Raw genomic sequence first — 24,706 nt, 5'->3', positions numbered from 1 at the left:
CATAAGGCCCATAGTGTAATTGGCAGCTCTGGTCGGTGTCCAGGGCCGGCATAAATAGCAGGTCAGCTTCCTAGAGCAGCCCCAAATTGAGACATATCCTCCCCTCTTCTGCTTTTAATTCCTTGTGGCTAGCATGTTTATTTTGGGTGAGGGAAAAAAATCGGATGTTTATCCTTCGAGGAAATTATCGGCTTGCTTTCCTTCCTTCCCCCACCCCACCTCTTTTCTCTTCCTCTGGTGTTTTGGGCTTTTAGTTTAGCTGCTGGAGAGACCCCCACCCTCCTGGCCCCAAAACTTGAAAAAAGAACAAAACTAGCCCAGGCACTAGGCTGAAGCCAGCCTTGCCAGATGTCCCTGAAAGCCACAGAGAAAGAGCTCCCAGGGGTCGGCAGGGAAAGTCTGGAGGCCAGGAGAACTTGGGGAAGCCCACCTGACTCAGCTGTCCACCTGCAGAAGGCTTTGGGCCTCTTGCCCCTTTTCTTTTCACTGCCTCCTCCAGGAAGAAACAAAATGAGCATGGAGATTGCTTCAAGATTGCCAACAAAGCGGTTAAAAAAAAGGTAAGGGAGTACTGCGTGCCTGTTCAATTGTATCCAACTCTTTGCGACCCTATGGACTATAGCCCACCAGGCTCCTCTGTCCGTGGGATTTCCCAGGCAAGAATACTGGAGTGTGCTGCCATTTCCTCCTCCAAGAGATCTTCCCCATTCAGGGATTGAACCTGTGGCTCCTGCACCTCCTACATTCACAGGAGGATTCTTTTACCACTGAGCCACCTGGGAAGCCCAAGAGGAGTATTAGTGACCCCTTTACAGACAGGAGAACTGATATTATCATCATCATCATCAGATACCATTTGTTGAGTGCTGTCTGCATACCAGGCACCATGCCAAATGCCTGACATGTAATATCTCCTTCAGTGCATTCATTCCTGCCTGGCTTCCCAGCCTACCAGGCCTTCATACATATTCTCTCATCCAATTGGCAAAACCACCTAGTAGTGCAGGTGTTGCAATTGTCATCTTATAGATGAGGAAACGGACATTCCGATAAGTTAAGGGGCCTCCTCCCTGTTCTGTAAATAGTAATGGTAGAATCTGGTGTTAACTCGGGCCTTCCCACTCTCAGTACTCACAGGTAACGTGCATGCATGCTAAGTCACTTCAGTCATGTCCGACTCTTTATGACCCTATGGACTGTTGCTCGCCAGGCTCCTCTGTCCATGGGGATTCTCCAGGCGGGAATACTGAAGTGGGTTGCCATGCCCTCCTCAAGGGGATCTTTTCCACCCAGGGGGTGAACCCCTGTCTCTTAGGTCTAATCTGCATTGAAGGCTGATTCTTTACCATTAGCACCACCTGGGAAGCCCACTCACAGATAAAGAGTGCTCTCATTTTACCCTCTGGGCTGCATAAAATAAAGGCTGGATCTTCTATTTATCCCGAAGCTGGTTAGGCCAAGAAGGAAGGGTGGAAGTTCTAAAAGAACCTAAAGGGAGTCTCCCCCTCATGTCTTCCCTTCCCCTAGCCTCAAGTTATTCTAGACTAAATATGATTTGTGGAGAGGGTCAGCTCCCTGACACTGACAGCAATGGCCTGGCCCAGCTCAAGGCCGTTACCACCCCCTTCAACCTGCACAAGGCAAATACCCCAACAGTTCACCACCCTCAATCCTTTGCATCGCCCCTCTGCTTCCTGGAACTTTGTTTGTGTAATAACTGCTAAAAGAGAGATGGAAAAGGACATATAGGAAGAATTCCTGATGATGAAGATGATAATAATAACGTTGATGGTGAAGATGGTGGTGATGATGGTGGTGATGGGGGTTGATAGTAATGGGTTCAGGTGTTAGTGCTAAGCACCTGTGGGATAAGAAAAAAGCCAGCTAGATGCATGAGGTGGTGTAATTTAAAAAGCACAACTTTTCTTAGCACAACTAAGTTCGCAGAGTTTCTACCACTTGATAGCTCTTTGACCTCAGGCAACTTACTCAACTGTTCTGGACCTGTGTTTCATCTGCAAAAAGAAAACAGTATAATGAGAAAAAATGGAAATACACGTGCCTTCCTTAAAGATCTGTTGCAATGGTTAAATGAGATGGCACGGAAGGCGCCCGGCACAGTGCCTGGTATGCAGGCTGTTCAGTAAATGTGTGTTCTCCTTTCCTTCTCTGCCTGCACCTCACCTGCTCTGCTCCCCAGCTCAGCTGGAGCAAGCATTCAGGTTGAGGGTAATGGGAGGGCTCACCCTCTCCAGATGAGTCTTTCCCAAGAGACCTATTGGAGTGTCAGCAGCCCCAGGGAGAGGGCCAACTGCCAAGGGAGCCTCAAGCCCAGCCCAGCATCCCCCTCCCAAGCTTAGCAAAACATTGGGAGGCTTGGACCAGGAAAGACAACCCAGTTCCTTAGCAACTAACAAGCATTTCCCTGTAAAGACAAAGACCCTTCACTCAGAACACTCCCTCCCCCCACCTCTCCAGGTATCTGATCTGTTTGCAGGAGTGGAGCTAGGAGCCTGTCCACCCCCGCCCCAGGTCTACAGGCCTTTAGCCCCACCCTCCCAGCTGTCCTAATATTACCTGCAATTATTCCACTGCATCTTTCATCCTGGCACTAATTAACTTTCCTATTTTCCCCAGGAGCTGCTGGGAGACACATGAGATGAGCATACACACACACACACACACACTTGCATGCACACACATACACAAATACCTATAGTTCCCCTGCAGAGACCCTCACTCCATTTTAGAGATCTGGAAACTAAGGTTCAAGAAAGGAGAAAATTCCTTAAGGTTCTCATCTGCCTCCTGGGTACTTGAAAGGAGAAATAGAAGCTGAAGAGCCTGGCTCAGGAAGAGGGGAGGACAGAGTACCTGACAATCCTGGGGGATGAAGGACCATGAAGGAGAAAAATCTTTGGAGAGGACAGATGAAAGCTATGTCAAGACTGAGGACTTAGCTCTGAGTACCACCTTAGTGCCACCAAATGCAAGCCATCCCACTTAACACAGAGAGGGCATTTCAAAGAGTAAAAGGGAAATATTTCAGTTAAATAGGCGAGGAAGACAGAGTCAAAAAAAGATGGGAATAGGAAAGAAAGGCACCGCCATCTGGTCTGATGAACCAGACCAGGTTCATCTGAAAGAATCACTGATCAGAATTCAAGACCTGATTTTAACACCAGGGCTACACTTCACTGCTGTGTGACCCTGGGCACGGCAGCTGCCCTCTCTGGGCCTCAGCTTCCTCATCCATAAAATAGTTTGGTACGGGTGTTCTCTGAGACCCTCCTCCAGCTGAATGTTCTTCAACTCTGTGTGGTTATTTGGGTGCATGGTAGAGAAAGCCACTACCACTATCCCTTTGGCAGGGTGGAGCAGGGGTGTCAGAGGAAGCCACTAGAACAGGAGAGAATGAGTATTCTTGGGATTAAGAAAGAAAAAGAACCCAATGCATTTGGCGGCAGGAGCCAGAAGACCCTATCAGGAGGTTAAGGGGAAGTCTGCAAATGTGGGGAGCTGGAGACCCTAGGATTTCAGGAGAACTCTCTCCCAGGCTCAGGGGCCAGCAATAGAGCTTCCCCTCCCCAGATCCTGGCCTGGGGAAACCCTACAGGGACCTAGAGGAGGGAGGACGGAGGGGCACCGGGGCCCTGGGTCTGCACTCGGGCACAGAGGGTAGAAATATGACTTGGGGGAATTGCCTGGCGGTCAAGTAGTTGGGACTCGGCATTTTCACTGCCGGGGCCCAGATTCAATCCTGGGTCGGGGATTGAACAAGATTCCACAAGCTGCATGGCATGGCCAAATAAAAGAAAGAAAGCAATATGACTTGGGATCCTCCTGACCTGCCCTGAATGAGGGCAGGACACAGAAGTTGCCCCCTTTATTCCTTGGGAGCTGGAGTCCACCCCACTGCTATCTCGCAACCCGGCAGGAAGCTAAAAGCTCAAAGGTAAAAGGCTGAGCCTGTCAGAAAGGTGGGCACAGCAGGGCCCTGGGTCCAACTTTCACTTCCAGTCTCATGAAAAAAGCCGACAGTGAGCCGAGGGGGCTTCCTTTAGGGCCTGGGCATAAGGACAAGCCCGGGCAGTGCCTGAAAGGAGTCCAAACACTCTCCGCCCACACCCACACTCATTCACACAAACTCAGACCTCCCGCACTCACTCCCATACTCACACACCGGCACACTCATTCACTCACACACACACAGAGTAACAGCTGGATGTAGATACACAAGTCACCATAAGGCAATAGATTGTCTCCACTCACTGCGACTGTGAAGCCAGAGCCCCAACATTCCTTCCCCAGTATGGATGGAGCCTTGGCCAAGTGCTAAGAATTGAAGGGATTACAAAAGAAGCCTGGAAGTTCTCTGTCCATCCCCCACCTCCTCGGAGCGAAAGCTGCATTTCCTCACGAGGATGCTGGTCACCCATATCCAGAGTTCGCCTGTAGTACTCCTCCCTGCAACACCCTGAGAACCAGGCCCTGCCATCCACACGTCTATGAACGTGCGTGCACACACTCACACACACCTCTACTCTACGCATCCTGCACACACACTGTAAATACACCAGCCCACACAAAATCACATGGTGTATGCACCCGCTAGACACTCCAGGGTTTTGCCTCTGCCAAGCTCTTTCTAGACATCCATGCTAGCTGCATGCGCATGCACTGTTCAGCTCAGGAAGTGGCGAACATAGGATTTCCATGCACACACGGTCTCCATGTGTGCATGCCCACTTCATTCACAACCCACTACCCACTGGCCCACCAGTGACAGGGACACACCATCCTTTGAACTAAACTGAGATCAGACCAAGGCCTAACCCTAACTCTCACTTTTCAGACTCCTGATACAGCAAGTGGATTTGTGGCGGCAGCTGTGTAGATTATGTGTGTGTGTGTTTATGTGTGTGTGTCTGTGATTGTGTGTGTGCGTGTGTATATGTGTGCAGTTTCAGGTGGTGGTGTGTGGAGAGGGGTGAAGAGAAGGTTCTGGCTGAAGAAGGGAACCAGGCCTTCCCCTGAAGGCCACAAGGAAGGCACTGAGACACACACCCTCCTCCCAGCAGCCCTACCCACCCCCTGCGCCCTTGCCTGCTGCCAGGCCAGGGAAAGGAGAAGCTAAAAGTGGCCAGTCTGACTTGCTAAATTGGTCTTCAGTGGAGAAAGGGAAACGCGTCAGTTCCCTGGGGAAGTGGCTGAGCCCAGGGTGGCCACAGGCCCCTGGGCTTCTACTCCGATGGAAAAAAAAAACTTGCTCAAATAGATCTGACGCTTTGTTTTCGAACCCAAAATACCCTGTGGTGGCTGCCGGAAGTGTGACCGCGGGAGGGAAGTGGGGCAAGAGAGGAGGTTAGTTTGAGTTTCCATTGCAGCAACTTTTTCTTTCATTTGGGGTCTAGATGAAGCTCTCCTGCCCATCCACGAGAGGGTTGGTGTGAGAGGCAGTGCAGGCTCTGAGAGTCAGGCCTGGGGTACTCACAGCCACAGGCACCCTTGGCCCACTGCCATCCTTTCCCCAGAGGCCTCTAAAGAAGACTGCGTCAGAATTTTCTCTCAGGCCACCTGGTGGCAGGCGGGAAAGCTGACCAGGGAAGAGGGGCTGTTCTAGGGGCAAGGGGCCCAATTCCAGGTGCCTCTGCCTTCAGAGACCTGACTTTCCTTAGTGAACTTTGATGTAATCTTTTTTAAAAACAAAGATCTTATTTACACAGAAATTTTCAAAAAGCGTCCAATAAATCAGCTGAACTAACAGCACAGACCCCAAATATTCTGAGTCAGTACTTTAGTCTGTGGCACTAGTGCTAGCTACAAATGTAAGCGTTGGGGAAGAATGACTGACTACATATAACAGGATCCCAGTGTGCACGCCCCATCACCCCACTATCCTCATTTCTTTTTCCTCACATCACTTAACTGCCACCTCGTATGCATTTTCTTATAGCCCATTCTCACCCTGAATCCTCATTAGGCCTTGAGTCTTCTTTGCACAAGCTCTTTTCATCACAGCTCTGTCTCCAATGCCAGACACACAGTAGGTGCACAAGAGATAACTGTTAAATGTTGAAGACAATCAGGTGGAGGGGCAATCAGCAAACAGTTCTCTTGCCTCATGAGAACTTGTTAATTCACAAATGCTGAGGCCTGTGGGACTTGCCTGGTGATCCAGTGGTTAGCGCTCCCCACTTCCACTGTAGGGGGAGCAGGTTCAATCCCTGCTCAGGGAACTAAGATCTCGCATGCCACGTGGTGAGGTCAAAACACGAAGAAGAAGAAAATGCTGAAGCCTGCTGTTACACCACACAGTAGCACTAGGTGGGCATGGGGTGGGTTGAGAGGGGACAGTATCATGGGAATATGTAAAATCAGAAGTGGCTCCTGCCTTTCTGGAACTTGGGGCAGGAGAGTGAGAGGCAGACATCCATCAAAGAATGACACAGACTCATGTGCAAAGGTAGGTAGGACCAGCACAACCCAGGAGTGCTGTTTGGTGCAGTGAGCACTTAGCACTGGACTTGTAACCCTGGACACATGGATCAAGGGTATCAGAGGAAAGGCTTTTCTGGGTAAGCGGTGACTGAACTGAAGGATGTCATCCAAGACACTGTGGTCCAGAGAAAACATCACTCTAGATGCGGGATGGCATTGGGGCCCCCACAGGTGGTTCCAACTGATGGTGGGGCTAGGCGGGGTGGCGCTGCACACCTCCTGGGCCTGCGAACCCGGGCTGCAGTTAGAGGCCACCGCGCGCCCTCGGTCCCTGGGTGATGTTTACCGGCTCTTAATGATGGCAGGATAATAATCACCCTAATGAAAAACTCCCTCCTGGCGCGGGCCAGCCAGACTGCGATGAGGAAACTGGGAGGCATTTCGGAGCCGCCGGTGACTCAGGCTGAGTGTGCCGCGCGCGGCCCGAGGGACTCTCAGGTCGCCTCTCCTGCTCCGCGCACCCCTCCAGCGCCGCCCCCGGAGCGCGGGGAGCTGAGGCCCCCGGCCAGTTTTCCTCCTCCAAGCCACCGACAAAGCCAGTCGCCCACTGCCACCGTCGGCCAGGCCCTCAGCTGAGACTTCTTTCTCTGCCCCTGCGCGGGTCTCCAGCGCCCCCTCCCCATCATTCCTGACCTCTACTCCCCCGCTGCCTGGCTTTGGAAGGGGGTAGCGCTCTGCGGTGCTCAGGGCACCCCTGCCGACTCCGCCAGGCTCTGCTGGCCTTGGCATCGACGCTCCTAACCGCACTTTCTCTGTCAGTGCCTCAGTTTCCCCGACTGAGCAGCAACAACAGCTCAAATTTCTCCACACCACCCCCCACCCTGCCCCCGGGTGGCGGTAGTATTAATTACAGTTCGTTTCTGTCTTTGAAGATGAAAAATGCCAAGGATCATTACCACTCAATTAACGGGGCTATTACCACTTGAGTTTATGTCTGATGAATCCTACCCCGCCCCCAACCTGGGATCCACGTTGCCTTGGGACTCCTCAAGCACCTCCTCTCTCGTGGAGTCCACACCTGGACTTAGTCCCTTTGCTGTTCCTGCTAATAGCACCCCACACGGGACATGGTAGACGGTCTAGCACATTCATTCTCTCACAGATATTACAGATACAGATGGCGCTTCCACATTATGGAGAACCTCCATAAGCCAGGTTCTAGCTGGGGGTACAGGAGTGCAGGTCTGGATCCCAGCCTTTGCCTTTCTGGAGCCTATGTTCCAGTGTCTGCTGGCATCTCCAGATCCTGCCTCAGAGCTGTCTTCCTTCCCTTCCTCTAGGATTCCTCACTCATCCACAAACTAACAGAGAAGTTCTGAAAGGACAGTGCTAATGGGCTCTAGCTAGTTTCAGAGATTTAAAAAAAAAAAAAGTTAACATGAAAATAAGGGGTGAATCACAGCTCCTTACACAGAATGGGCTTCCCTGGATCTCAGATGGTAAAGAATCTGCCTGTAATGCAGGAGACCTGGGTTTGATCCCTGGGTCAGGAAGATCCCCTAGAGAAAGGGAATGGCTATCCACTCCAGTAGTCTTGCCTGGAAAATTCCATGGACAGAGGAGCCTGGTGGGCTACATAGTCCATGGAGTCGCAGAGTCAGACACAACCGAGTGACTAACACTTTCACTTGACACAGAATACCCTTGCCCTTCCCTCCCCTTCCCTCCCCTCCTCCCACCTCCCCTCCTCACTTAGAGGTCTTAGCCAATCCAGTCCTCAAGGTCTTGATCAACACCCCCATCAGGCTTTCTCCTGTCTCTGAGCTTGTCCTCCTGCAAGTCCTTCCCTGCCTGAACTCCCTGGCAGCACTTCCTCTGAGAACTGACCTGCCTTGTGTGTGCTCACTTCTACCTCAGTCTCATCCCTCACTTCCCTTTAAACTGCCTGTTCTCTGACACATGGCAAATCCCAGTCTCAAGTCTGAGTCCCTCTACAGGAAGTGCTCCCTGGAGGTATGTCTCACTGAAACGAGAGAATTTAGTCCCAGGCACAGGAGCCTCTCCTTTCACTCCAGTGAGAAATAAACTTTGGTAGACAAGGGGTCCCCCATCCTGTATAGTGTGGGGAGAGTGGGTGCTGGAGTGGTAGAACCCATCCTATATAGTATGTGGTGGGGGGAGGTGCTGGAGTGGTAGAAATGCAAGAACAAGGTGGACAAGGGGTCCCACATCCTGTATAGTATAGGGGGGGTGGATGCTGGAGTGGTAGAAATGCAAGAACAAGGTAGGAAGCACACTGTGGATCCTGAGTCCCTCAAATCGGCCATCTTCGGAATCACCCACGTGGACACTTGAGTTGGGTCAACAACTTCCTATGGAGCACCTGCTGGGGACAGCCAGGGGAGTGTTGAGGAGGCAGAGGAGTCAAACTCAGTCCCTGCCTCCAGGGAGCTCAGATACAATCTCTTGTCATCCAGTAACTTTCTTGGTGATCTGGGGCAAGATAATTCTAAAAGGCCAAAATAATTCTGCAGAGAGAAAGAGAAATCTATCATGCCCCTTCTCCTTTGCCCATCTGCCCTGAACCCCAGCAGAAAAAGCTCATGCCATCAGTCAGGCTGATGGGCGGACTTCCTGTAGGTACCAGCTGGCTAGTACTGTCAGCCCTCAGAGTGATGGCATGGGCCAGGGGCAGTGTCAGTTCTTTACACCAGTGGTTGTAAAGAATTTCATTTTCTAGGAGAGCTACAGCATAACAAAAATCAGGAAGCCCTGCCTGGGCCTTCTGGTGAAAGAGGATGCTAACGTAACTGAGGACCTCGAATTCTGGGCCCAAAAGAGTCATCAACTGCTTTTCCCCACATCCCAGGGTAATTTTTTTCTTTTGACAACATAAAACAACAAAGAAGAAGCCAAAAGTCGGCCCCCAACTCATCGCCTCGGTGGATGAAGCCAGGGGCCCACTTGTTTAAGGCTGAGAAGGGTCCTGAGACTGGGAGCTGATCCGAAACATCAAGACCTAGAGACCACAGCTCTCCGATTCCCCAACAGTTTTCTTTCCAGGGCAGAGAGGAAAGGAACCTGCCAGCCTTTTAGATGCTTGACCTGTCACATGCTTGAAGCCTACAGCCAGCAGAACACTGGTTATGCAGGCAACAGTGGTAGGGGGCCCCTGCTCTCATCTCTGCTCTCACCGCTCTCTCCCTCCTTTTCTGTCTCACTCCCTGTTTGCTCCCTCGACTGCCTCCCCCACCCACCCCCACACTCATACCTTTTCTGGTTCACTTCAGATGACAAAGTTCCTCTTTCCAAAAAGCCTCATGCCCCAAGAGTCTTCACTGCAGAGACATCATCCCTCCCAGCTGAGAAGGGGGCTGCCCTACTGTGGCCCCCAGGGGCAATGGCAGCCCCCCTCCACCCAAGCACATGACTCCACTTACCCTCCATGCACCCCTGAGCTATGACAGCCGAGTTCCCATTACAAGCCCTCACCCCCTGACCCATCCGTCTTCCTCCCTGAGGGTCCTAGAAGCCCAAACTTGGCTGGGAACACGCATCTCTTCCCAGCACTTTGTGCAATTGAATCCAAAACTCAAGGATCAACATTGCTGGGAGGAATTTATTCTTTTTCATGGCACAGAATGTATCCTTTATTTTTTAATTTAAACTTTTTGTTTTCTGTTGGGGTATAGCCAATTAACAATACTGTGATAGTTTCAGGTGAACAGTGAGGGGACTCAGCCATACACATACATGTATCCATTCTCCCTCAAATTCCCCTCCCAGCCCTTTCCAAAATAGAATCCAGAACTCTTGGATCACCACTACTAGGAGGAATTTAGAGGTAGGTTAGCCAGTCCAATCCCTGCCAAAAGCCCAGGAGTCAGAGGGCAGCCCAAGGTCACACAGATAATTGATGGTGGAAGCCAGAAGTCCTGATTCCCAGGCCAGGGCCTGTTCTTTCCATGTCCCCATACAGTACACTTTTTCCAAGTCTTGCCTTCTATCTAAGACCAGCCTTCTCTCCGTTCCCTAGCCCAGCCCTGCCTGAAATCTCAACCTCTGGACCCAGATAGCAATTACAGCCTGGGACTTGTGTCTGAGGAGGGGTCTCCAGGAAGGCTTTGTATCCCACCTCACCCCCAGCAAATGTTACTTTGTAACAAGACTTTTCTCCCTTCAGTCACTAGCTTCTCCCCACCAATGCTTCAAGAGTAAGCAAAAACACTCTTATTCAATGGGATTATAATGAGTTTGTTCAAATGTTGGCACAGCAGATGTTTCAAAAGGAAGTGTACAATTGGCTTGGTGAGGAGCCTGTGACCTCTGCGACAGCCTAGGGCAGAGGGACCCAAGCTCCAAGGGGACAGATGTTCTTCTGCCTACTGGGAACCCTGGCAGAAACACTGTTCCTCCCTGACCTGCCTGTGGGCTGGAGCCCCTCCTCTCCCCTGGGAGGGGACTCCTCCCCTATCTGCCAGCTGGGTCCAGAGGATGCTGGGAGGCAGATCCCTGTAGGCCTTCTTCTATTCATTGCCTTCTCCATAGGTTTTACACCTCTCCTTCCTCTTACCTGGGCTGCCCCAGCAGCTCAGTGGTAAAGAATCCACCCACAACGCAGAAGCTGCGGGAGATGCGGGTTAGATCCCTGTGTCGGGAAGATCCTCTGAAGGAGGGCATGGTAACCCATTCCAGTATTCCTGCTGGGCAAATCTCTGGACAGAGGAGCATGGTGCCCTACAGTCCATGGAGTCGCAAAGAGTAGGACACGATAAGCATGCACTCACTTCCTCTTACCTACACCTGCCGTTTCCTTTCTTTCTCCCCACAGCCAGAAAGGCTGGAATTAAGAGCAGTATCTTTGGAGTCACAAGACCCTGAGTTCAAATCTTAGCTTGAAGATTAAGCAAGTACCCTCCTGGCCAAGTACCCTCCTTGGCCTCCTGGCCAAGTACCCTCCAACTAACTACTCAAATTTCTTCCAATGCCTTAGATCTTTCATGAAAGAAGGAAAAAAAAAAAAAAACTATTGAGGGGCAGCCTTTAAAGCTTCCTCACAGAATTGTTATGAAGAATGAAGCTGATGTATCTCCACGGGCCACCATTTTTTGCGGGTACAGAAGATCAGTGAGCCAGACACCTCTAGCAATCCCCAGACAACACTCTTAACCAGGACCACCCCCCCCCCGCCCCAAATCTTCATTACTGTCAAGTTCCTTCCATGGGCTTCTAGACCAAATCCATCTCACCTCAGAGCTGGCTGTGTGTGTTAGTTGCTCAGTCATGTCCAACTCTTTGTGACCCTATGGACTGCAGACCACCAGGCTTCTCTATCCATGGGATTTTCCAGACAAGAAGACTGGGGTGGGTTGCCATTCCCTCCTCCAGGGGACCTTCCTGACCCAGGGATCGAACCCAGGTCTCCTACATGACCTCTAAAATGCCAAGGAGGGTTGTCCAGGTTGATTCCACGGATGAACAGTCCATCTCTTGTGGGGTGCCCCCAAACAGAAAGCAACTGAAAGCCCTTGAGGGAGTTGTCATTCAGGAGCAATCTCACCAGGGTAGGCTCTCTACATGGGTGCCTGGTGTGACTTGAGGAATGCCAGATGTTCTCTGCACTCCAAGCTTCCAAATCCTTGTCACTGGGTCTGACATCCCACAGTCAGACCTCAGCCCATCAGCGTATCTGAGTTCCTACCATTTTCCAGGCACCATGCTTAACAATGGGCTAACTTCCTTTGGGTCACACAGTACCCTCTTCTAAGCATTTTCTGATAAAAAGGCAAATCTTGTCTGAGATGGTAAGGCATTAACTAGCCAGCACCCCAGTTTGAAAGAATTGGGGGCTTCTTTATTTTTTTAACCTTTTATTTTATATTGGAGTAGAGCCAATCAATAATGTTGTGATATTAATAGTATCAGGCAGACAGCAAAGGGAATCAGCCATACATATACATGTATCCATTCTCCCCCAAATAAGGGCTTCTTTCTTATAAGACAGCAGAGGAGTACTGGATATCTTTAGCAAAAAGGATCTCAAGTTCAGAGGGCAGAGGTGACTAAGGAGCAAGACAGAATTCCAACCTGGCCTTTTTCCGTGATGCATTTGTAGGGCCAAGTCCCCTCCTTCCTCCACTCCTTCACCAAGACAAACACACTCATTGCCCCCACAAGCAGCAGCAGTCCCAGAGGTAAGCAGCGGGGAATGGGCAGCCTTGACCCTGCTGCAGAGCCGTGGGCCTGCCTTTCACCATCTCCAGGGTGAAGATGCCCTGAACCAGTGCCTACTCGCTCCCCAACAAGTCTGGAGGTTCCAGTTCAGGTAATTAGGCCCTTGGCAATCTCACCTGAGCCCGCCAATAAAACTGAGACAATCACCCTCAGCCCCTGTTCAGGAGGCAGAGAGGCGAGAAAGCAGGAGGGAAGGGAAATTTTTTTTCTATGCTGCATTCAAGATGGAGCAAGCAGAAGGGAGAATGCTGTTAGTCTCTAAGGGGCCACTCCACATCTCCCACCCCAACTCCAATAGGCAGAGTTGCCCCTGCCCACCATAGATCCCTGGCCTCTGTTTGCCACCTTCATCCAAATTGACAGGGGACACCTGTGTGGGCTGTAATCGGACCAGCAGCCAGGCAGTGAGGACCCATGCTTGCAGAGGCAGGCTTTCCCCAGCATGGATCCTTCCAATCCTCCACCCCACCCTGGAGCCACAGCCATCCTCCATAACATGTCTAGAAGGATGCTCCAGAGTGTTAAAGAGCAACTGAATGAGTGCTTGGTATCCTACTTTATGTCATCACCAGTTACCAAGGGCTCCATCCTTGTCTGGGTTCTCACAGAGTGGGGACCATTCCTTAACCATCTCTGTGATGATGTAAAGCTCACAAATAAAACCTTCCTGTATATGATCACACCTATATGTGTGATGAAGGGTATGGAATTTCCTACCTGGCCCTTTTTACTCCCTGTGTGAACTACACTCACCCCTAAGATACACAAGGGGAAAGGGCTTTTCTGTCACATGGTAGGGTGGGGGAAAATAGAGTTTACCAATAATAATTGCCATTTATTGAGTGCTGCTAGGGATCTAGCAGAAGTATTCTATGACGTTATCTAATTTAGTTCTTCCTAAGGGATTGTTGTTGTTGTTGTTCAGTTGCTAAGTCCTGACTCTTTTGCAGGACCCCATGGACTGTAGCCCACCAGGCTCCTCCATCCGGGATTTCCCGGGCAGGAATACTGGAGTGGGTTGCCATTTCCTTCTCAAAGGGATCTTCCCAACCCAGGGAACAGAACCCCCATCTCCTCCACTGACAGGTGGATTCTTTACCATGAGCCACTAGGGGACCCCCTCTTAAGGGGTAGGTACTATTATTATCCCAATTTATAGACAAGAAAACAGACCCAGAAAGAGATTCAGAAATTTGCCCAAGATCACACTAAAGTTTTAATGAATACTTATTTAATCGAATTGAAGGCTCCCATTCTAGGTCAGGGACAAGTAGGAAGAAGGGGACAGGCATTTTGCCAAAAAAAAAAGACTCCTACCCATTCTCACCAACAAGCAAGCAGGTCTGGAGCAGACCTGCAGCCTCTACTTGTTCTCCTTGAATGCAACAGGTCCAGTTGGCCTAAAAGTGTCTGCGGCCCACCTCTGGAATGGCTACACTCCTCCATGGTCTTTGGGGCCCCGGAAGCTTTCAAGAATCCCAGATTCTCCTACCGGCCTCTGCCTTTCCTAATGTGGATGCCTATCAAACAGGCCCGGGGTTTCCACCTCCTCAATCTCCTTCCTCTCCCGGGTCTCAACGAGGGTGGGGGTGCATCATGATAGGGTCCTCCCGAGTTCAGCTGGGCGGCCGGGAGCGCTCACACATCCTCCCCGCCACCCCCGCGGGCTGAGCTGTGCCTCGCGCGGGGAAGCATGGGCACTGCAGGCACCACTGGTGTTTGCGGCTCGCCTGAAGGCCGCGAACCTCGCGGCGTCTCTTGGCCCCGGACAGGATTCCACAGAACCCCTCTCCACCTCCGGGTGCACGCGCAGCAGAAAGCGCCGCGGAGAGGCCACGGCCGGAACTGGAGCGGCGGATGCTCGCCGGGGGTCGCTGCTCCCCGCCTCCACCCGTCTCTCCCCAGTTGCCAGGCTCCGCGGCCAGAGGCCGGAGCCGCTGGCTAATTTTTCACGCCCCCCAGACCGCCTCCCTAGGTGACGCTGCAGCCTGTGTGGTTCCTTTAAAGGCTGCGGGTTCCGTTCTTCTTTCCTTTTCCACTGGATGCCAAAATATGCAAATCCGGGGACCGGAATCTGCAGCCAAATCGAGAATGAGAAGGGGCGCGGCCGGCGCGTCACCGGATCCGCTCCTTGTATGGCTCTTCCCGGCTTGGCCCGCCGCCCCGCGACCCTCCCTGCAGCCGCCAAGGCCCCTCCCGCGCCCAGCCCGGCTCACACTGCCGCCCACGCCCCCGGGCCGGCCAATCGCCCCCCCCCTCCCGCCCCACCGCCTTGGGAGGGAGCCGGGGGCGGGAGGCGCTGCATGCCCTGATTCCGGCCGGAGCCGGGGACCGCTGCAGAGCGCTCCCTCCCCGCGCCGCGCGGGCGGAGGAGAGCCCGGGGGCGCACAACCTCCCCGGTATAGGTGCAGGGAGCCTGGCGGGAGCGGCAGCAGGGGCGGGGGAGAAGGGGCCCGCGGGCGGCGGGAATCCCTCCTTTCCTAAGCACCAGAGGAGATCCGGGGGAGGCCGGGCCCTCCCACCCCCTAGCTCTCTATTGAGTTAAGTGGAGGGGAGGAGAGCGAGGTTGTCATCCACCCCCACGACGAGCAGCAGCTTGGGAGTTCCTCCCACACGTCCCCGGCCCGCGTGGCCCTCCTACGGAGTGAGGCCCGGGGATCCTCTCCTCCTCCTTGTCAACACTCCCACTCCCCCTGAGAAATGCACGTTCCCCCAACCCTGGCTCCCCAGCCAGGGACCGCGGGATCCACCGCGCCCACACGGCCACCGAGGAGGGAATCCTCCTACGCCGAGCCGGTGTGATCTGGGGTCGTTCCCCCACGCTCCTTTCCTCTCCTCCCCCTCTCCTGCGGCCCCGCCGCGCGCGCTCCGGGAACAGGCCTCGGGGAACGTATCGGCCGCCCCCGGGATCACTGCCTCCCCCGGGAGGTGACAGCGCTCGGGGTCGGCTAACAGGCGGCCCTTGACTGCAGGGCACCCGGCACTCAGCCATGGGGACAGCCCCGTGGAAGGCGAGGGGGAGGGCAGAGACCAGGGGAGGTCGCCGCGGTGGCTCGGAAACTGTGGGTTCGGCAGACTCCTGCCTCAACTCGGTGGTGCGCCCTTCGCAGGAAGCACTACACAGCGACTGCGTCTGGGCCTGCTGGGCCCTCCTGCCATCCCGTGGCCAAAGGGGTGCTTTGGAACCATTAGGGGATTTTGGAAGGGTTTGGTGCACGTGTTTCCTATCCCCTCGACTTCACTCCTTCACCACCAAAATTGCACACCCTCGACCTCCCGAGGTGCGGGGTTCTCGCCTCCAAAGCAGCCGCTCTGCAGCTACCAATCTCCCCAACACTACGCTCAGCAGGGTGTCAGCTCAGGGTCAGCGGCCCAGGGAGCAGCAGGAATGTGGGCGGCAAACCCTAGGGAGTGCGGCACAAAAGTTCCCGGGGTGCTAGACCGGAGACCCCTCACCCGCTGGAGTTCTCCTCAGAGGGACTTTGTCCCAGTCCCAGGCGAGAGGAGTCCTGGACAGGAGAGGAGCGGCGCGGGGGCAGGGTCGGAGCGCACACCTTCCGGGTTCCCCATAAGTTCCCGGGCTGCAAAGGGACCCCCGCCGTGTGTTTTCAATCCTTTTTCTTCCTGCTGGGGGGAGAGTGTCGGAGGCCACTTGCAAACCGCCCCACCTCACTGCCCCTCGCCCGGCCCTGAGAGCTTATGAACGCTCTCTCTCCAAGTGCCGACACCAAATAAACACACAGGAGGCTATTGCTCTTTCGACCCCGCGCTGCGCGCTTTACGCTTCACTTTCAGTTACATCCCTCTTTCCTCTCGCCTCTCGAATTTTCTTTCCTTCTTCTCTTCTATTTCTCTCTCTTTTTTTAAGATCCGCGAGCGGTGCGGGCGCCGCAAGTTGGCTGCGGCCCGCTTCCTGCTTTCTAATGTTCCATTGTGAGGAGCTTCCATTGTGACGTCGCGCCCCTTCGGCTGGGCTTTGTCTGTCCATATATGGGCAGCTACGTCACGGAGCTTTCCCGGGGCTCAGATAAATAGGCTGGTGGAGTTCCCTGGCTGGGAGCTTTTGGGCAGCAGTGAGCTTGCTAGGAAGCGGCGGGGCTGGTGCTGGCGGTAGCAGCGGCAGCGGCAGCGGCAGAGGCGGCTGGCAGAGGCAGTGGCGGCGGTGGCGGTGGCGGATCGGGGGGCGGGGGGGCCACGGGCGCGCGTCTGTTGGTGATATCAATACTGAGGCCGCGTGCGACCCCCTTGGACCGAAATCTCCCCACCCCACCCCAACCCAGCCCCCACCCACCTCGCGCACACGCCCCCCACCACCACCACCACGACCCAGCCTCTTACCACGGCGCCAGCTGAAGCATCCAAGAAGATTACCCACCCTTTGCCCTCTCCCCCACCCACCCCTCAAAAACGAGAAGATCCCCTCCCGAGGCCCACCCCTTCCCCTCTTCCCTCCCCCCTCCCCCCGAACTTTCCCTCTCGCATGCTTTTCCCCTGCACCACCGATCGCCTCTCGGATGCCGCTTGCCTGGAAGCTGCGTTAGGAGCGAGCGGCGGCGGCGGCGGCGGCGGCGGCAGCTCGGGAGTGCTATGACCGGCAAACTCGCCGAGAAGCTGCCAGTGACCATGAGCAGTTTGCTAAACCAACTGCCTGACAATCTGTACCCCGAAGAGATCCCCAGCGCGCTCAACCTCTTTTCTGGCAGCAGCGACTCGGTAGCCCATTACAATCAGATGGCTACAGGTAAGGGCGGCGGGGAGGCGGCGAGGCAGCGAGGAAGGAAAGGGAGAGAGGAAGAGGAGGAGGGAACGAGCTAGCTACGGATGGATAGATGGATGGATGGAGAGATGGGGGGGTGGCCGCGTGCTGGGAATTTTCCGGGGGGCGAGTTGCTTTTCCCACCCACTCCTCCCGCCCTCCCCGATCGGGAAGGCTCGGTTGGCGACGCCACGGTAGAGTCTTCGATTCTTCCGGGTGGGGGCAGCCGCCGACCGAAGGGAGGTAGGTGCGAGCGGCTCTAGGGTTCTCTACTTAGGGGGCGCGATCGCCGGGCTGCGCGCAAGGCGTAGTGCCGTCGCCCCCTTTCCCGGGAGGAGCCCAACGTCCCTTTTCACCCGCGCTCTCCCCCCTTACTCCCTCAGCCTCCCACCCGGGATGGAGCCATGTGCGGCGTGGAGTCCCCGCGGTGGGAGAGGTACTGCGACGCTGCCTTTCCAGGGCGTTCAGCAAAGCCGTGGGGGTGTGGGGACGGCGGGGAGGAGAGAAGGTGGGGATCCACCCGCCCGGGGGCTGCCACGGGGGGCGATCCCCGGACCGAGGAGCTTGGGAAGAGCGGCCACTCCCGCCATGGAGACACCGGCCGGTTTTCCGCCGCCCTCCACTCTCGCTAAGCTGAGGCTGGGCTTTCCCCCTCCAGCAGGAGCCGAAAGCTCCTTCAGGCTCGGAGGAGGCTGGGGCTGGGGGAGGCGGCGGGAGAGCTCCCTTTGCGGGCAGCACCCCTCTACGCGCCGAGGACAAAGCGACGGAGCGCTCCGGGTCAGCTACCCGGGCGCGGTGCGCAAAGGGGGCTTCGTCGGGGCAGGAAAGGCGCGGGGTCCGGCGCGGACAGGGCTAGGGGAAGAGGGCCGAGTTGTGTGCGCTGGAGAGCAAGAGCCCGGCGCGCTCCGGGTCTGAAACTACCTGTAGCTGCAGCTACCTGCCCGCCCCACCTCGGGAATAACAACAATGCTTCTAGCTCTCGCGCCTGTGTGTATGTGTGTGTGTGTGATACGGGAGTGTGTGTGTACGGCGTGTGTGGTGTGTGTGCAGCAGCCACTCCACACCCCGATCCGTAGTATTTTGCTATATCCAGGTTGCGCCCGGGAGCGCGGCACCGCCCGCTTTGCGCTGGGCGCAGCTTTCTTTCCTCTTATCCCATCCGCTGCGCACTCCACGCGGCCGCACCCTCCACACCTGGGCAAGGACCTGGGCGCCCCGGCCCGGGAGCCGACTCGGCTTCACTCACCCCTCCCCTCTCTCCCCCGCTCTCCGCAGAGAATGTGATGGACATCGGTCTGACCAACGAGAAGCCCAACCCGGAACTCTCATATTCGGGCTCCTTCCAGCCAGCCCCCGGCAACAAGACCGTGACCTACTTGGGAAAGTTCGCCTTCGACTCCCCTTCCAACTGGTGCCAGGACAACATCATTAGCCTCATGAGCGCCGGAATTCTGGGGGTGCCCCCGGCCTCTGGGGCACTCAGCACGCAGACCTCCACGGCCAGCATGGTGCAGCCGCCGCAGGGGGACGTGGAGGCCATGTATCCGGCGCTGCCCCCCTATTCTAACTGCAGTGATCTCTACTCGGAGCCTGTGTCTTTCCACGACCCCCAGGGCAACCCCGGGCTCGCCTATTCCCCCCAGGATTACCAATCGGCCAAACCGGCCTTGGACAGCAACCTCTTCCCCATGATTCCCGACTACAATCTATACCACCACCCGAACGACATGGGCTCCATGCCGGAGCACAAGCCCTTCCAGGGCATGGACCCCATCCGGGTCAACCCGCCCCCTATTACCCCGCTGGAGACCATCAAGGCATTCAAAGACAAGCAGATCCACCCGGGCTTTGGCAGCCTGCCCCAGCCGCCGCTCACGCTCAAGCCCATCCGGCCTCGCAAGTACCCCAACCGACCTAGCAAGACCCCGCTCCACGAGCGGCCACACGCGTGCCCGGCGGAGGGCTGCGACCGCCGCTTCAGCCGCTCAGACGAGCTGACCCGGCATCTGCGCATCCACACGGGCCACAAGCCCTTCCAGTGCAGGATCTGCATGCGGAGCTTCAGCCGCAGCGACCACCTTACCACTCACATCCGCACGCATACGGGCGAGAAGCCCTTTGCCTGCGAGTTCTGCGGGCGCAAGTTTGCGCGCAGCGACGAGCGCAAGCGCCACGCCAAGATCCACCTCAAGCAAAAGGAGAAGAAGGCGGAGAAGGGGGGTGCGCCTTCTGCGTCCTCGGCGGCCCCGGTGTCCCTGGCCCCTGTGGTCACCACCTGCGCCTGAGGCTCGGGCCCCCAGATCCCACTTTTCCCCTTCAGTGTCTCCCGGCTGCTCGCCTGAATGCGCAGCCGAAAAGCTACCTACGGAGGCGCAGGGGCCGCGCCCTGGCCTCTCCATGGACGTAAGGCCCCTTGTTTCCCTTCGCTGTCCCCCGTCTCCACCCTTTCACATCGGCCGACGGTCGGGGGCCAGGGCAAGAGGCGCCTTCCCCTCGCTGCCCACCCCTTAGCCAAGGTGTGGGGGCGGAAAGGTGGCGTCTAGCCCGCTTTGTTCAGTTCGGATCGTCTTGATCCAGGGGCCGCCGGGCCGGGCCAAGGACCTGCCGGGGACTGAAGGCGGGGTCCGCCCAAGCCTCGCCGGACCCAAGCACCTCACGGTTCCCCCCACGTCTCCCTCGATTCCCCCCTCGAAGACCCAAGAGGGGGAGGGGGTAAGGAGCGCACCAAAGCGCAGAGCTTGCTGCCCGCCGCACGCACGCGCGCCTGCGTGCGGGGATGCGCGCGAGTGTGCGTGCTCGCGTGTGTGTATGTGTTATGTGTGCGTGTGTGTGTTTCTGTGTGTGTGCGCGCGCGCGCACGCGTGTGTGTGAGACTCTTGAGCTGAACTGGGCTGTGTCCACCCCAAACTCTTCCCCACTTCGGGTCCCCGGGCCGCTAGGGAAACGTCCCGGGCTGGTGGCCTGCTCGTGGCGGGACGAGACGGTCTTCCATCTGCTCAGAAATAATGTTTCTTACAGAAATGCCTCGGATGCCGCCGCCGCGGTGCTGCTACCGCCGCTTAGGGTTTGGCCCCTCAGAATCCCTCCTTTTCCGAGCGCTTCCCTCTCAAGGCCTCAGGGCAGTTTGATCTGCGGGGAGAAGGAGCAGCCATCCTTGAACCTGCCTTTTTAGAAATGTGTTTCCTCAGCCCCACTTTTTAAAATCTCTGTCTCTGAGTTTTCCCTCTGCCTTTCCCCGCCTTTCCCCTCTAAGCCTTTCCCCATCTCTTTCCAAATGTTTTTTCCAAAAAGGCAGGCCTCAACCAGCCACCCCATTTCGCCATCTTTTTGTTTTCTCTCACTCACGTACCCATTTCTCTTCCCACCATTGATTGGAATACAGCCTTTTTTTTTTCCCCTTTGTCATCATCCATACAACAGGTAGAATTCAAATTTAGGTAAATGGCATGTGTGTATGTATGTATGTGTGTAAATATGTGTGTGTATTCACACCCACATATATATATACACACACATATATATATATAACCTGCACACAGTATGTATTTCTAGCAAAATTAAATCTCTAAGGTACTTGGCAATCCAGTGCAGTGCACCGGAATAAAGAGAATTTATAGGCATATACAGCTTTAAACGATTTATTTTTTATGAAAAAAATGTAACCAATGAGACTGTATCTGCCTATGTGTGTATGTGTATGTGAGTATGTATATATGCATCCATAGAAACACATAGACACACATCTGTGTCCAAATTTTCCTCAAGTTATGGGGATGTCTGCATTAATCCATGTTGATGAATGAGGCACATCTCTTCCATACCCCAGTCTCACCTTCTCCCTGCCCTACCTCACCTCTTCTCAGGCACCCCCTCCTCCCCAGCCTCCTCCGCACAGGGGGAGCTCTCTGGATGTGGAGTAGTAGGGAAGCTGGCCTGAGACACAGCTTCCACTGCAGTCTTGCCTGAATGTACTGTTCCCTGTTAGGGTTATTTCTCCTGGGGTCAGTAAGCTGCCCAGAGAGAAGGAAGACAGGTCTGGAGTTTACAGAATGTCTGTTTTTAAAGTCACTTTATGCGTTACCCACTTTTTTTTTTTTTTTAAGAAAAAAGCACCGGTTTTTTTGGTGGTGGATAAATAATACTAAAAGGAATCTAGTGAAAGGGGGAAAAAAATCATAGAGCAGGAGGATTGTGGATTTCCAGGTACTTGGATTTTTTGTAGAAGGAGAGAGAAGTGGATGAAGTTTGCCAGGAGGGCCCATATTTTTTCGGCTGAAGGGTAAAATCTTTCTTTGCAGAGACAGTATTTTGCTGAATACTTTTTATAATGTGATGATTATTTAAAAAAAAAACAAAAATTTTGGTCACTTCAAAGCTGGAAGGAGGAATCAAATACCCTTTAATATTTTTTCCTTGCTCCTTCTGATCTATGCATGTCACTGCATGATAATTCTGAGTTTTCCTTTGTTTTAATAAAACTGTTCTCAGACATTTAAGCTAAACTAAGAGAAAAATGACTTTGTTGCCAAAAGGTTGTGCTATCCAGATTTTTTATATGTCTGCATGTTTTAAGAGAAAAAAAAAAGAGAAAATGCACTCTAACTTATGTGAACTGAGAGAAAAAAAAATCAGGTTTTAAACAGGAAAACCTATGGGGAATGATATTTTTTGAAAGACTTTTGTATAAAGTTGAGTACTTAGAAAAAGACAAACCAGATGTAATATATTTTGTGGATGTTTTTATTTCTTGGATTTATAGTACCTTATACTAAGGTTAAAAAAATATGCTTGATATTGTGAAAAGGTGAAATTCTTCACCAACATTTCATTTGCTCCTTTGTCACATTGTTATGCCAATATAATATAGTTAATGAAAACAGCATTTTTAAAAACCGAAATATTGAAATGGTGTCATGTTGTACCATTTGCACTGTGAGCAAATGCTAATACAGTAAATATATTGTGTTTGCTGACAATCAGCCGGCCTATAAATCTCCTTATTTTATTTCTTGTTTTCATGGCATAAAGTTTTGGTTTGGCCTGTTTTTTGTTTTTTTTGTCTTGTTTTGTTTTTGGCTGGTAGTTGGTTTGATAGGTGGTGCTTGTGCCTGGTTTTTGTGGTTCTTTCTCTGAGACCCGTGGAAAGGTGGAGTTGCGTTATTAGAAGGTGGTCAGAATTTTGTGTGGGGTTCTGGTGTTTCCAGCTCCATGTTGAGTGTTTACTGTGGTTCTCAGAGAATTCTACTGTGGTTCTAAGGTTTCTCCTCCACCCTTCTGGGAGCCTCAAACTGCTAGAGAGATTAGACGAACAGATTAGATAAGCTCATGGGAGTCTGGGCTGGACTCTTTCTCTCTGGTTTCCAATGGGTATTTGAGGGTAGGAGGGAGGGGAGCTCCTAGTTTAGGAACTACTTCTCTGGTGGTTACAGTGAGCACCAGAGCAGGACCCAGGGTTGGGGGTGAGTGTGTCTGCAGCCACACTCAGTCATGCTCTTGTTGGAGCTTTTAAAGCTACTGAAAAGCAGATAGAGATTTGAGAGGGGTTCTTCAGGGTTGGCAAGATCGCTGGAGAGAGGGAGAGCTCTTCTTGTGGTCATATAATTGGGAAAAAACAGATTTAAAAGCTCTACAACTCAGTCCTACCTGGACAGGGTTCTCCAGGTCCCACTATTTATAGCGACCTGAAAAAGGGAGTCCTAGTTTTTATGAACTACCCAAGGATTCAATGCTTAGAAGAGAAAGAACCCCGGAATTTGGAGAAATACAGGGAGCGTTTTCTACACCAGTAATCCCTCCCGTCTTACAATTTCTATCTCCCATAGGAGTAATGCTTTCCCTACCCTCTGAGCTTTCTGCTCTGGAAACTTGCTTTACCTTAACTGACTTTATTTGCCACCCTCAGAGCTTTCGCCATTTCTCTTGAAGAGACACGTACTCTCCACTTCCTCTTGTGTTCACATCTCCACCCTGCTCCTTATTTCCTGTCGTTTATAGAATCCTTTATCCTTGGGAGGCTTGTTCTAGAACAGTCTTTGGACAGATCAGTCTCTCCCTCTCCTGCCTGCCCCCTGAAATACTCGCTTGGGTTTCTTAGCCATACATTTTGTATCTTACCTGCCTCAGCAACATGTAGGAGCTTGGTGTACGATACAGAGCTGTGTCAGTGTACCATAACATTGTGACTTGGGAACAGCACCTCACCACCTGAGGTGCCAACCAGGCCAGCCATCCAGTGACAGAATGTCATTGTGATGTCCCTGCTCAGAAACTGTTCTATCATGCCCCCTGCCCTCCATGCAGGCCCATCAGAGTGAAAAATCCGGGTGGTATTTCTGGTTGAGAGCAGACCTGGGTGGAGGCTGAGCGCAGACCTGGGTGGAGGAGGTGGGCTGTGGCTTAGAAAAGAATGTTTTTGATGTGAAAGATCAATAAAGAGAATGCAGTATGCAATCTCTCATGTTCTCACCCACCCAGTTCTAGGTCACTGGCTGCCATCTTGAATTCCCTTCTCTGGCCTCATGAAACTTGGAAACTTCCAAGCTACAACTTTGTGTACAGTTGTAAGGAGGTATCCAAGGAATCCAAGATGGCTGAAAAGTCCTAGTGATAGAGAATATAGTCCATCTCCTGGCTAAACTGGACGAATCCTTCCAGATTTCCATGTGCTTTTCAAGTGAACATTATCAGAGGAAGAGAGGTCACTGGGTTTCTTCACAGTTAGCACACAGCCCTACCTGCGCCTTCTCCAGTCAAACCCGGGGTTTAGAGGGACACTTTCGTCAACAGTGTACTACGCGGCATGATTAATAAACTCGCTTCCCATTGGTGCATGTTACTCAACCCAACCTGTTTCAACCACTGGGTTACTTGGCAATATGGCAGGCCGCCTGTCTGGCACCAGCCCTCTGTGGTGTAATCTCTGATTCACACTTTGTAGCTAGATAAGGCTGCCCCAGATAGCATCACATCACCAACCCAACCTGCCTGAGTTTTGTAAATGTGGGGAGAGGAGATTCAACCCTGAAACTTAAGGGCGAAGTGAGGGCAGGGGAGCGGAAAGTTCTGGATGGGGCTATCATGAGAAGCAATCCATGGAAGCTTTGCCAAGAAGAGGCCCAGGAGTGTGGAAAACCCTAAGTTATTTGGGGGTGAATGAAAGGATGCCCCCCAAGCCACATACGCACCCCTCAGAGTGACATACTGAAGGTGATGACTCTGCAAAATTGTACTTAGTGAATTGGGATTGGGTACAAATGAGGCGATACTTTGTGAAAA

General features: G+C 53.3%; 1 protein-coding gene across 3 annotated transcripts; it reads left to right on the top strand.

Annotated features, from left to right (window-relative positions):
• Positions 1-499: 499 nt before the first annotated feature.
• On the top strand, positions 500-22,023 carry EGR3 (early growth response 3). 3 transcript variants are annotated; one of them, XM_081514892.1, is made up of 3 exons: positions 16,430-17,416; positions 17,815-17,867; positions 18,707-22,023. In XM_081514892.1, the coding sequence occupies exons 2-3, from the start codon at positions 17,828-17,830 to the stop codon at positions 19,714-19,716; spliced, it is 1,050 nt and encodes a 349-aa protein (XP_081371018.1). In that variant the 5' UTR covers positions 16,430-17,416; positions 17,815-17,827; the 3' UTR covers positions 19,717-22,023. The 3 variants fall into 3 exon arrangements, with proteins under 3 accessions (XP_081371027.1, XP_081371018.1, XP_081371007.1); XM_081514901.1 differs by lacking the exons at positions 16,430-17,416; positions 17,815-17,867 and adding an exon at positions 500-560; XM_081514881.1 differs by lacking the exon at positions 17,815-17,867.
• Positions 22,024-24,706: the final 2,683 nt, after the last annotated feature.

Source organism: Giraffa tippelskirchi, chromosome 1, assembly GCF_054371585.1.
Source record: "Giraffa tippelskirchi isolate mGirTip1 chromosome 1, T2T-mGirTip1v1.2.pri, whole genome shotgun sequence".
NCBI classification, from domain to species: Eukaryota; Metazoa; Chordata; class Mammalia; order Artiodactyla; family Giraffidae; genus Giraffa; species Giraffa tippelskirchi.
The sequence above is the reverse complement of the archived record's forward strand: the minus strand, read 5'-3'. Positions and strand labels throughout refer to the sequence as shown.

Excerpts from the sequence above, each read along its gene's own strand:
- EGR3 (XM_081514881.1), top strand. The coding sequence starts at position 17,263 with ATGACCGGCAAACTCGCCGAGAAGCTGCCAGTGACCATGAGCAGTTTG. Across the intron at positions 17,417-18,706 it reads TTACAATCAGATGGCTACAG|AGAATGTGATGGACATCGGT; the intron begins GTAAGGGCGGCG and ends CGCTCTCCGCAG.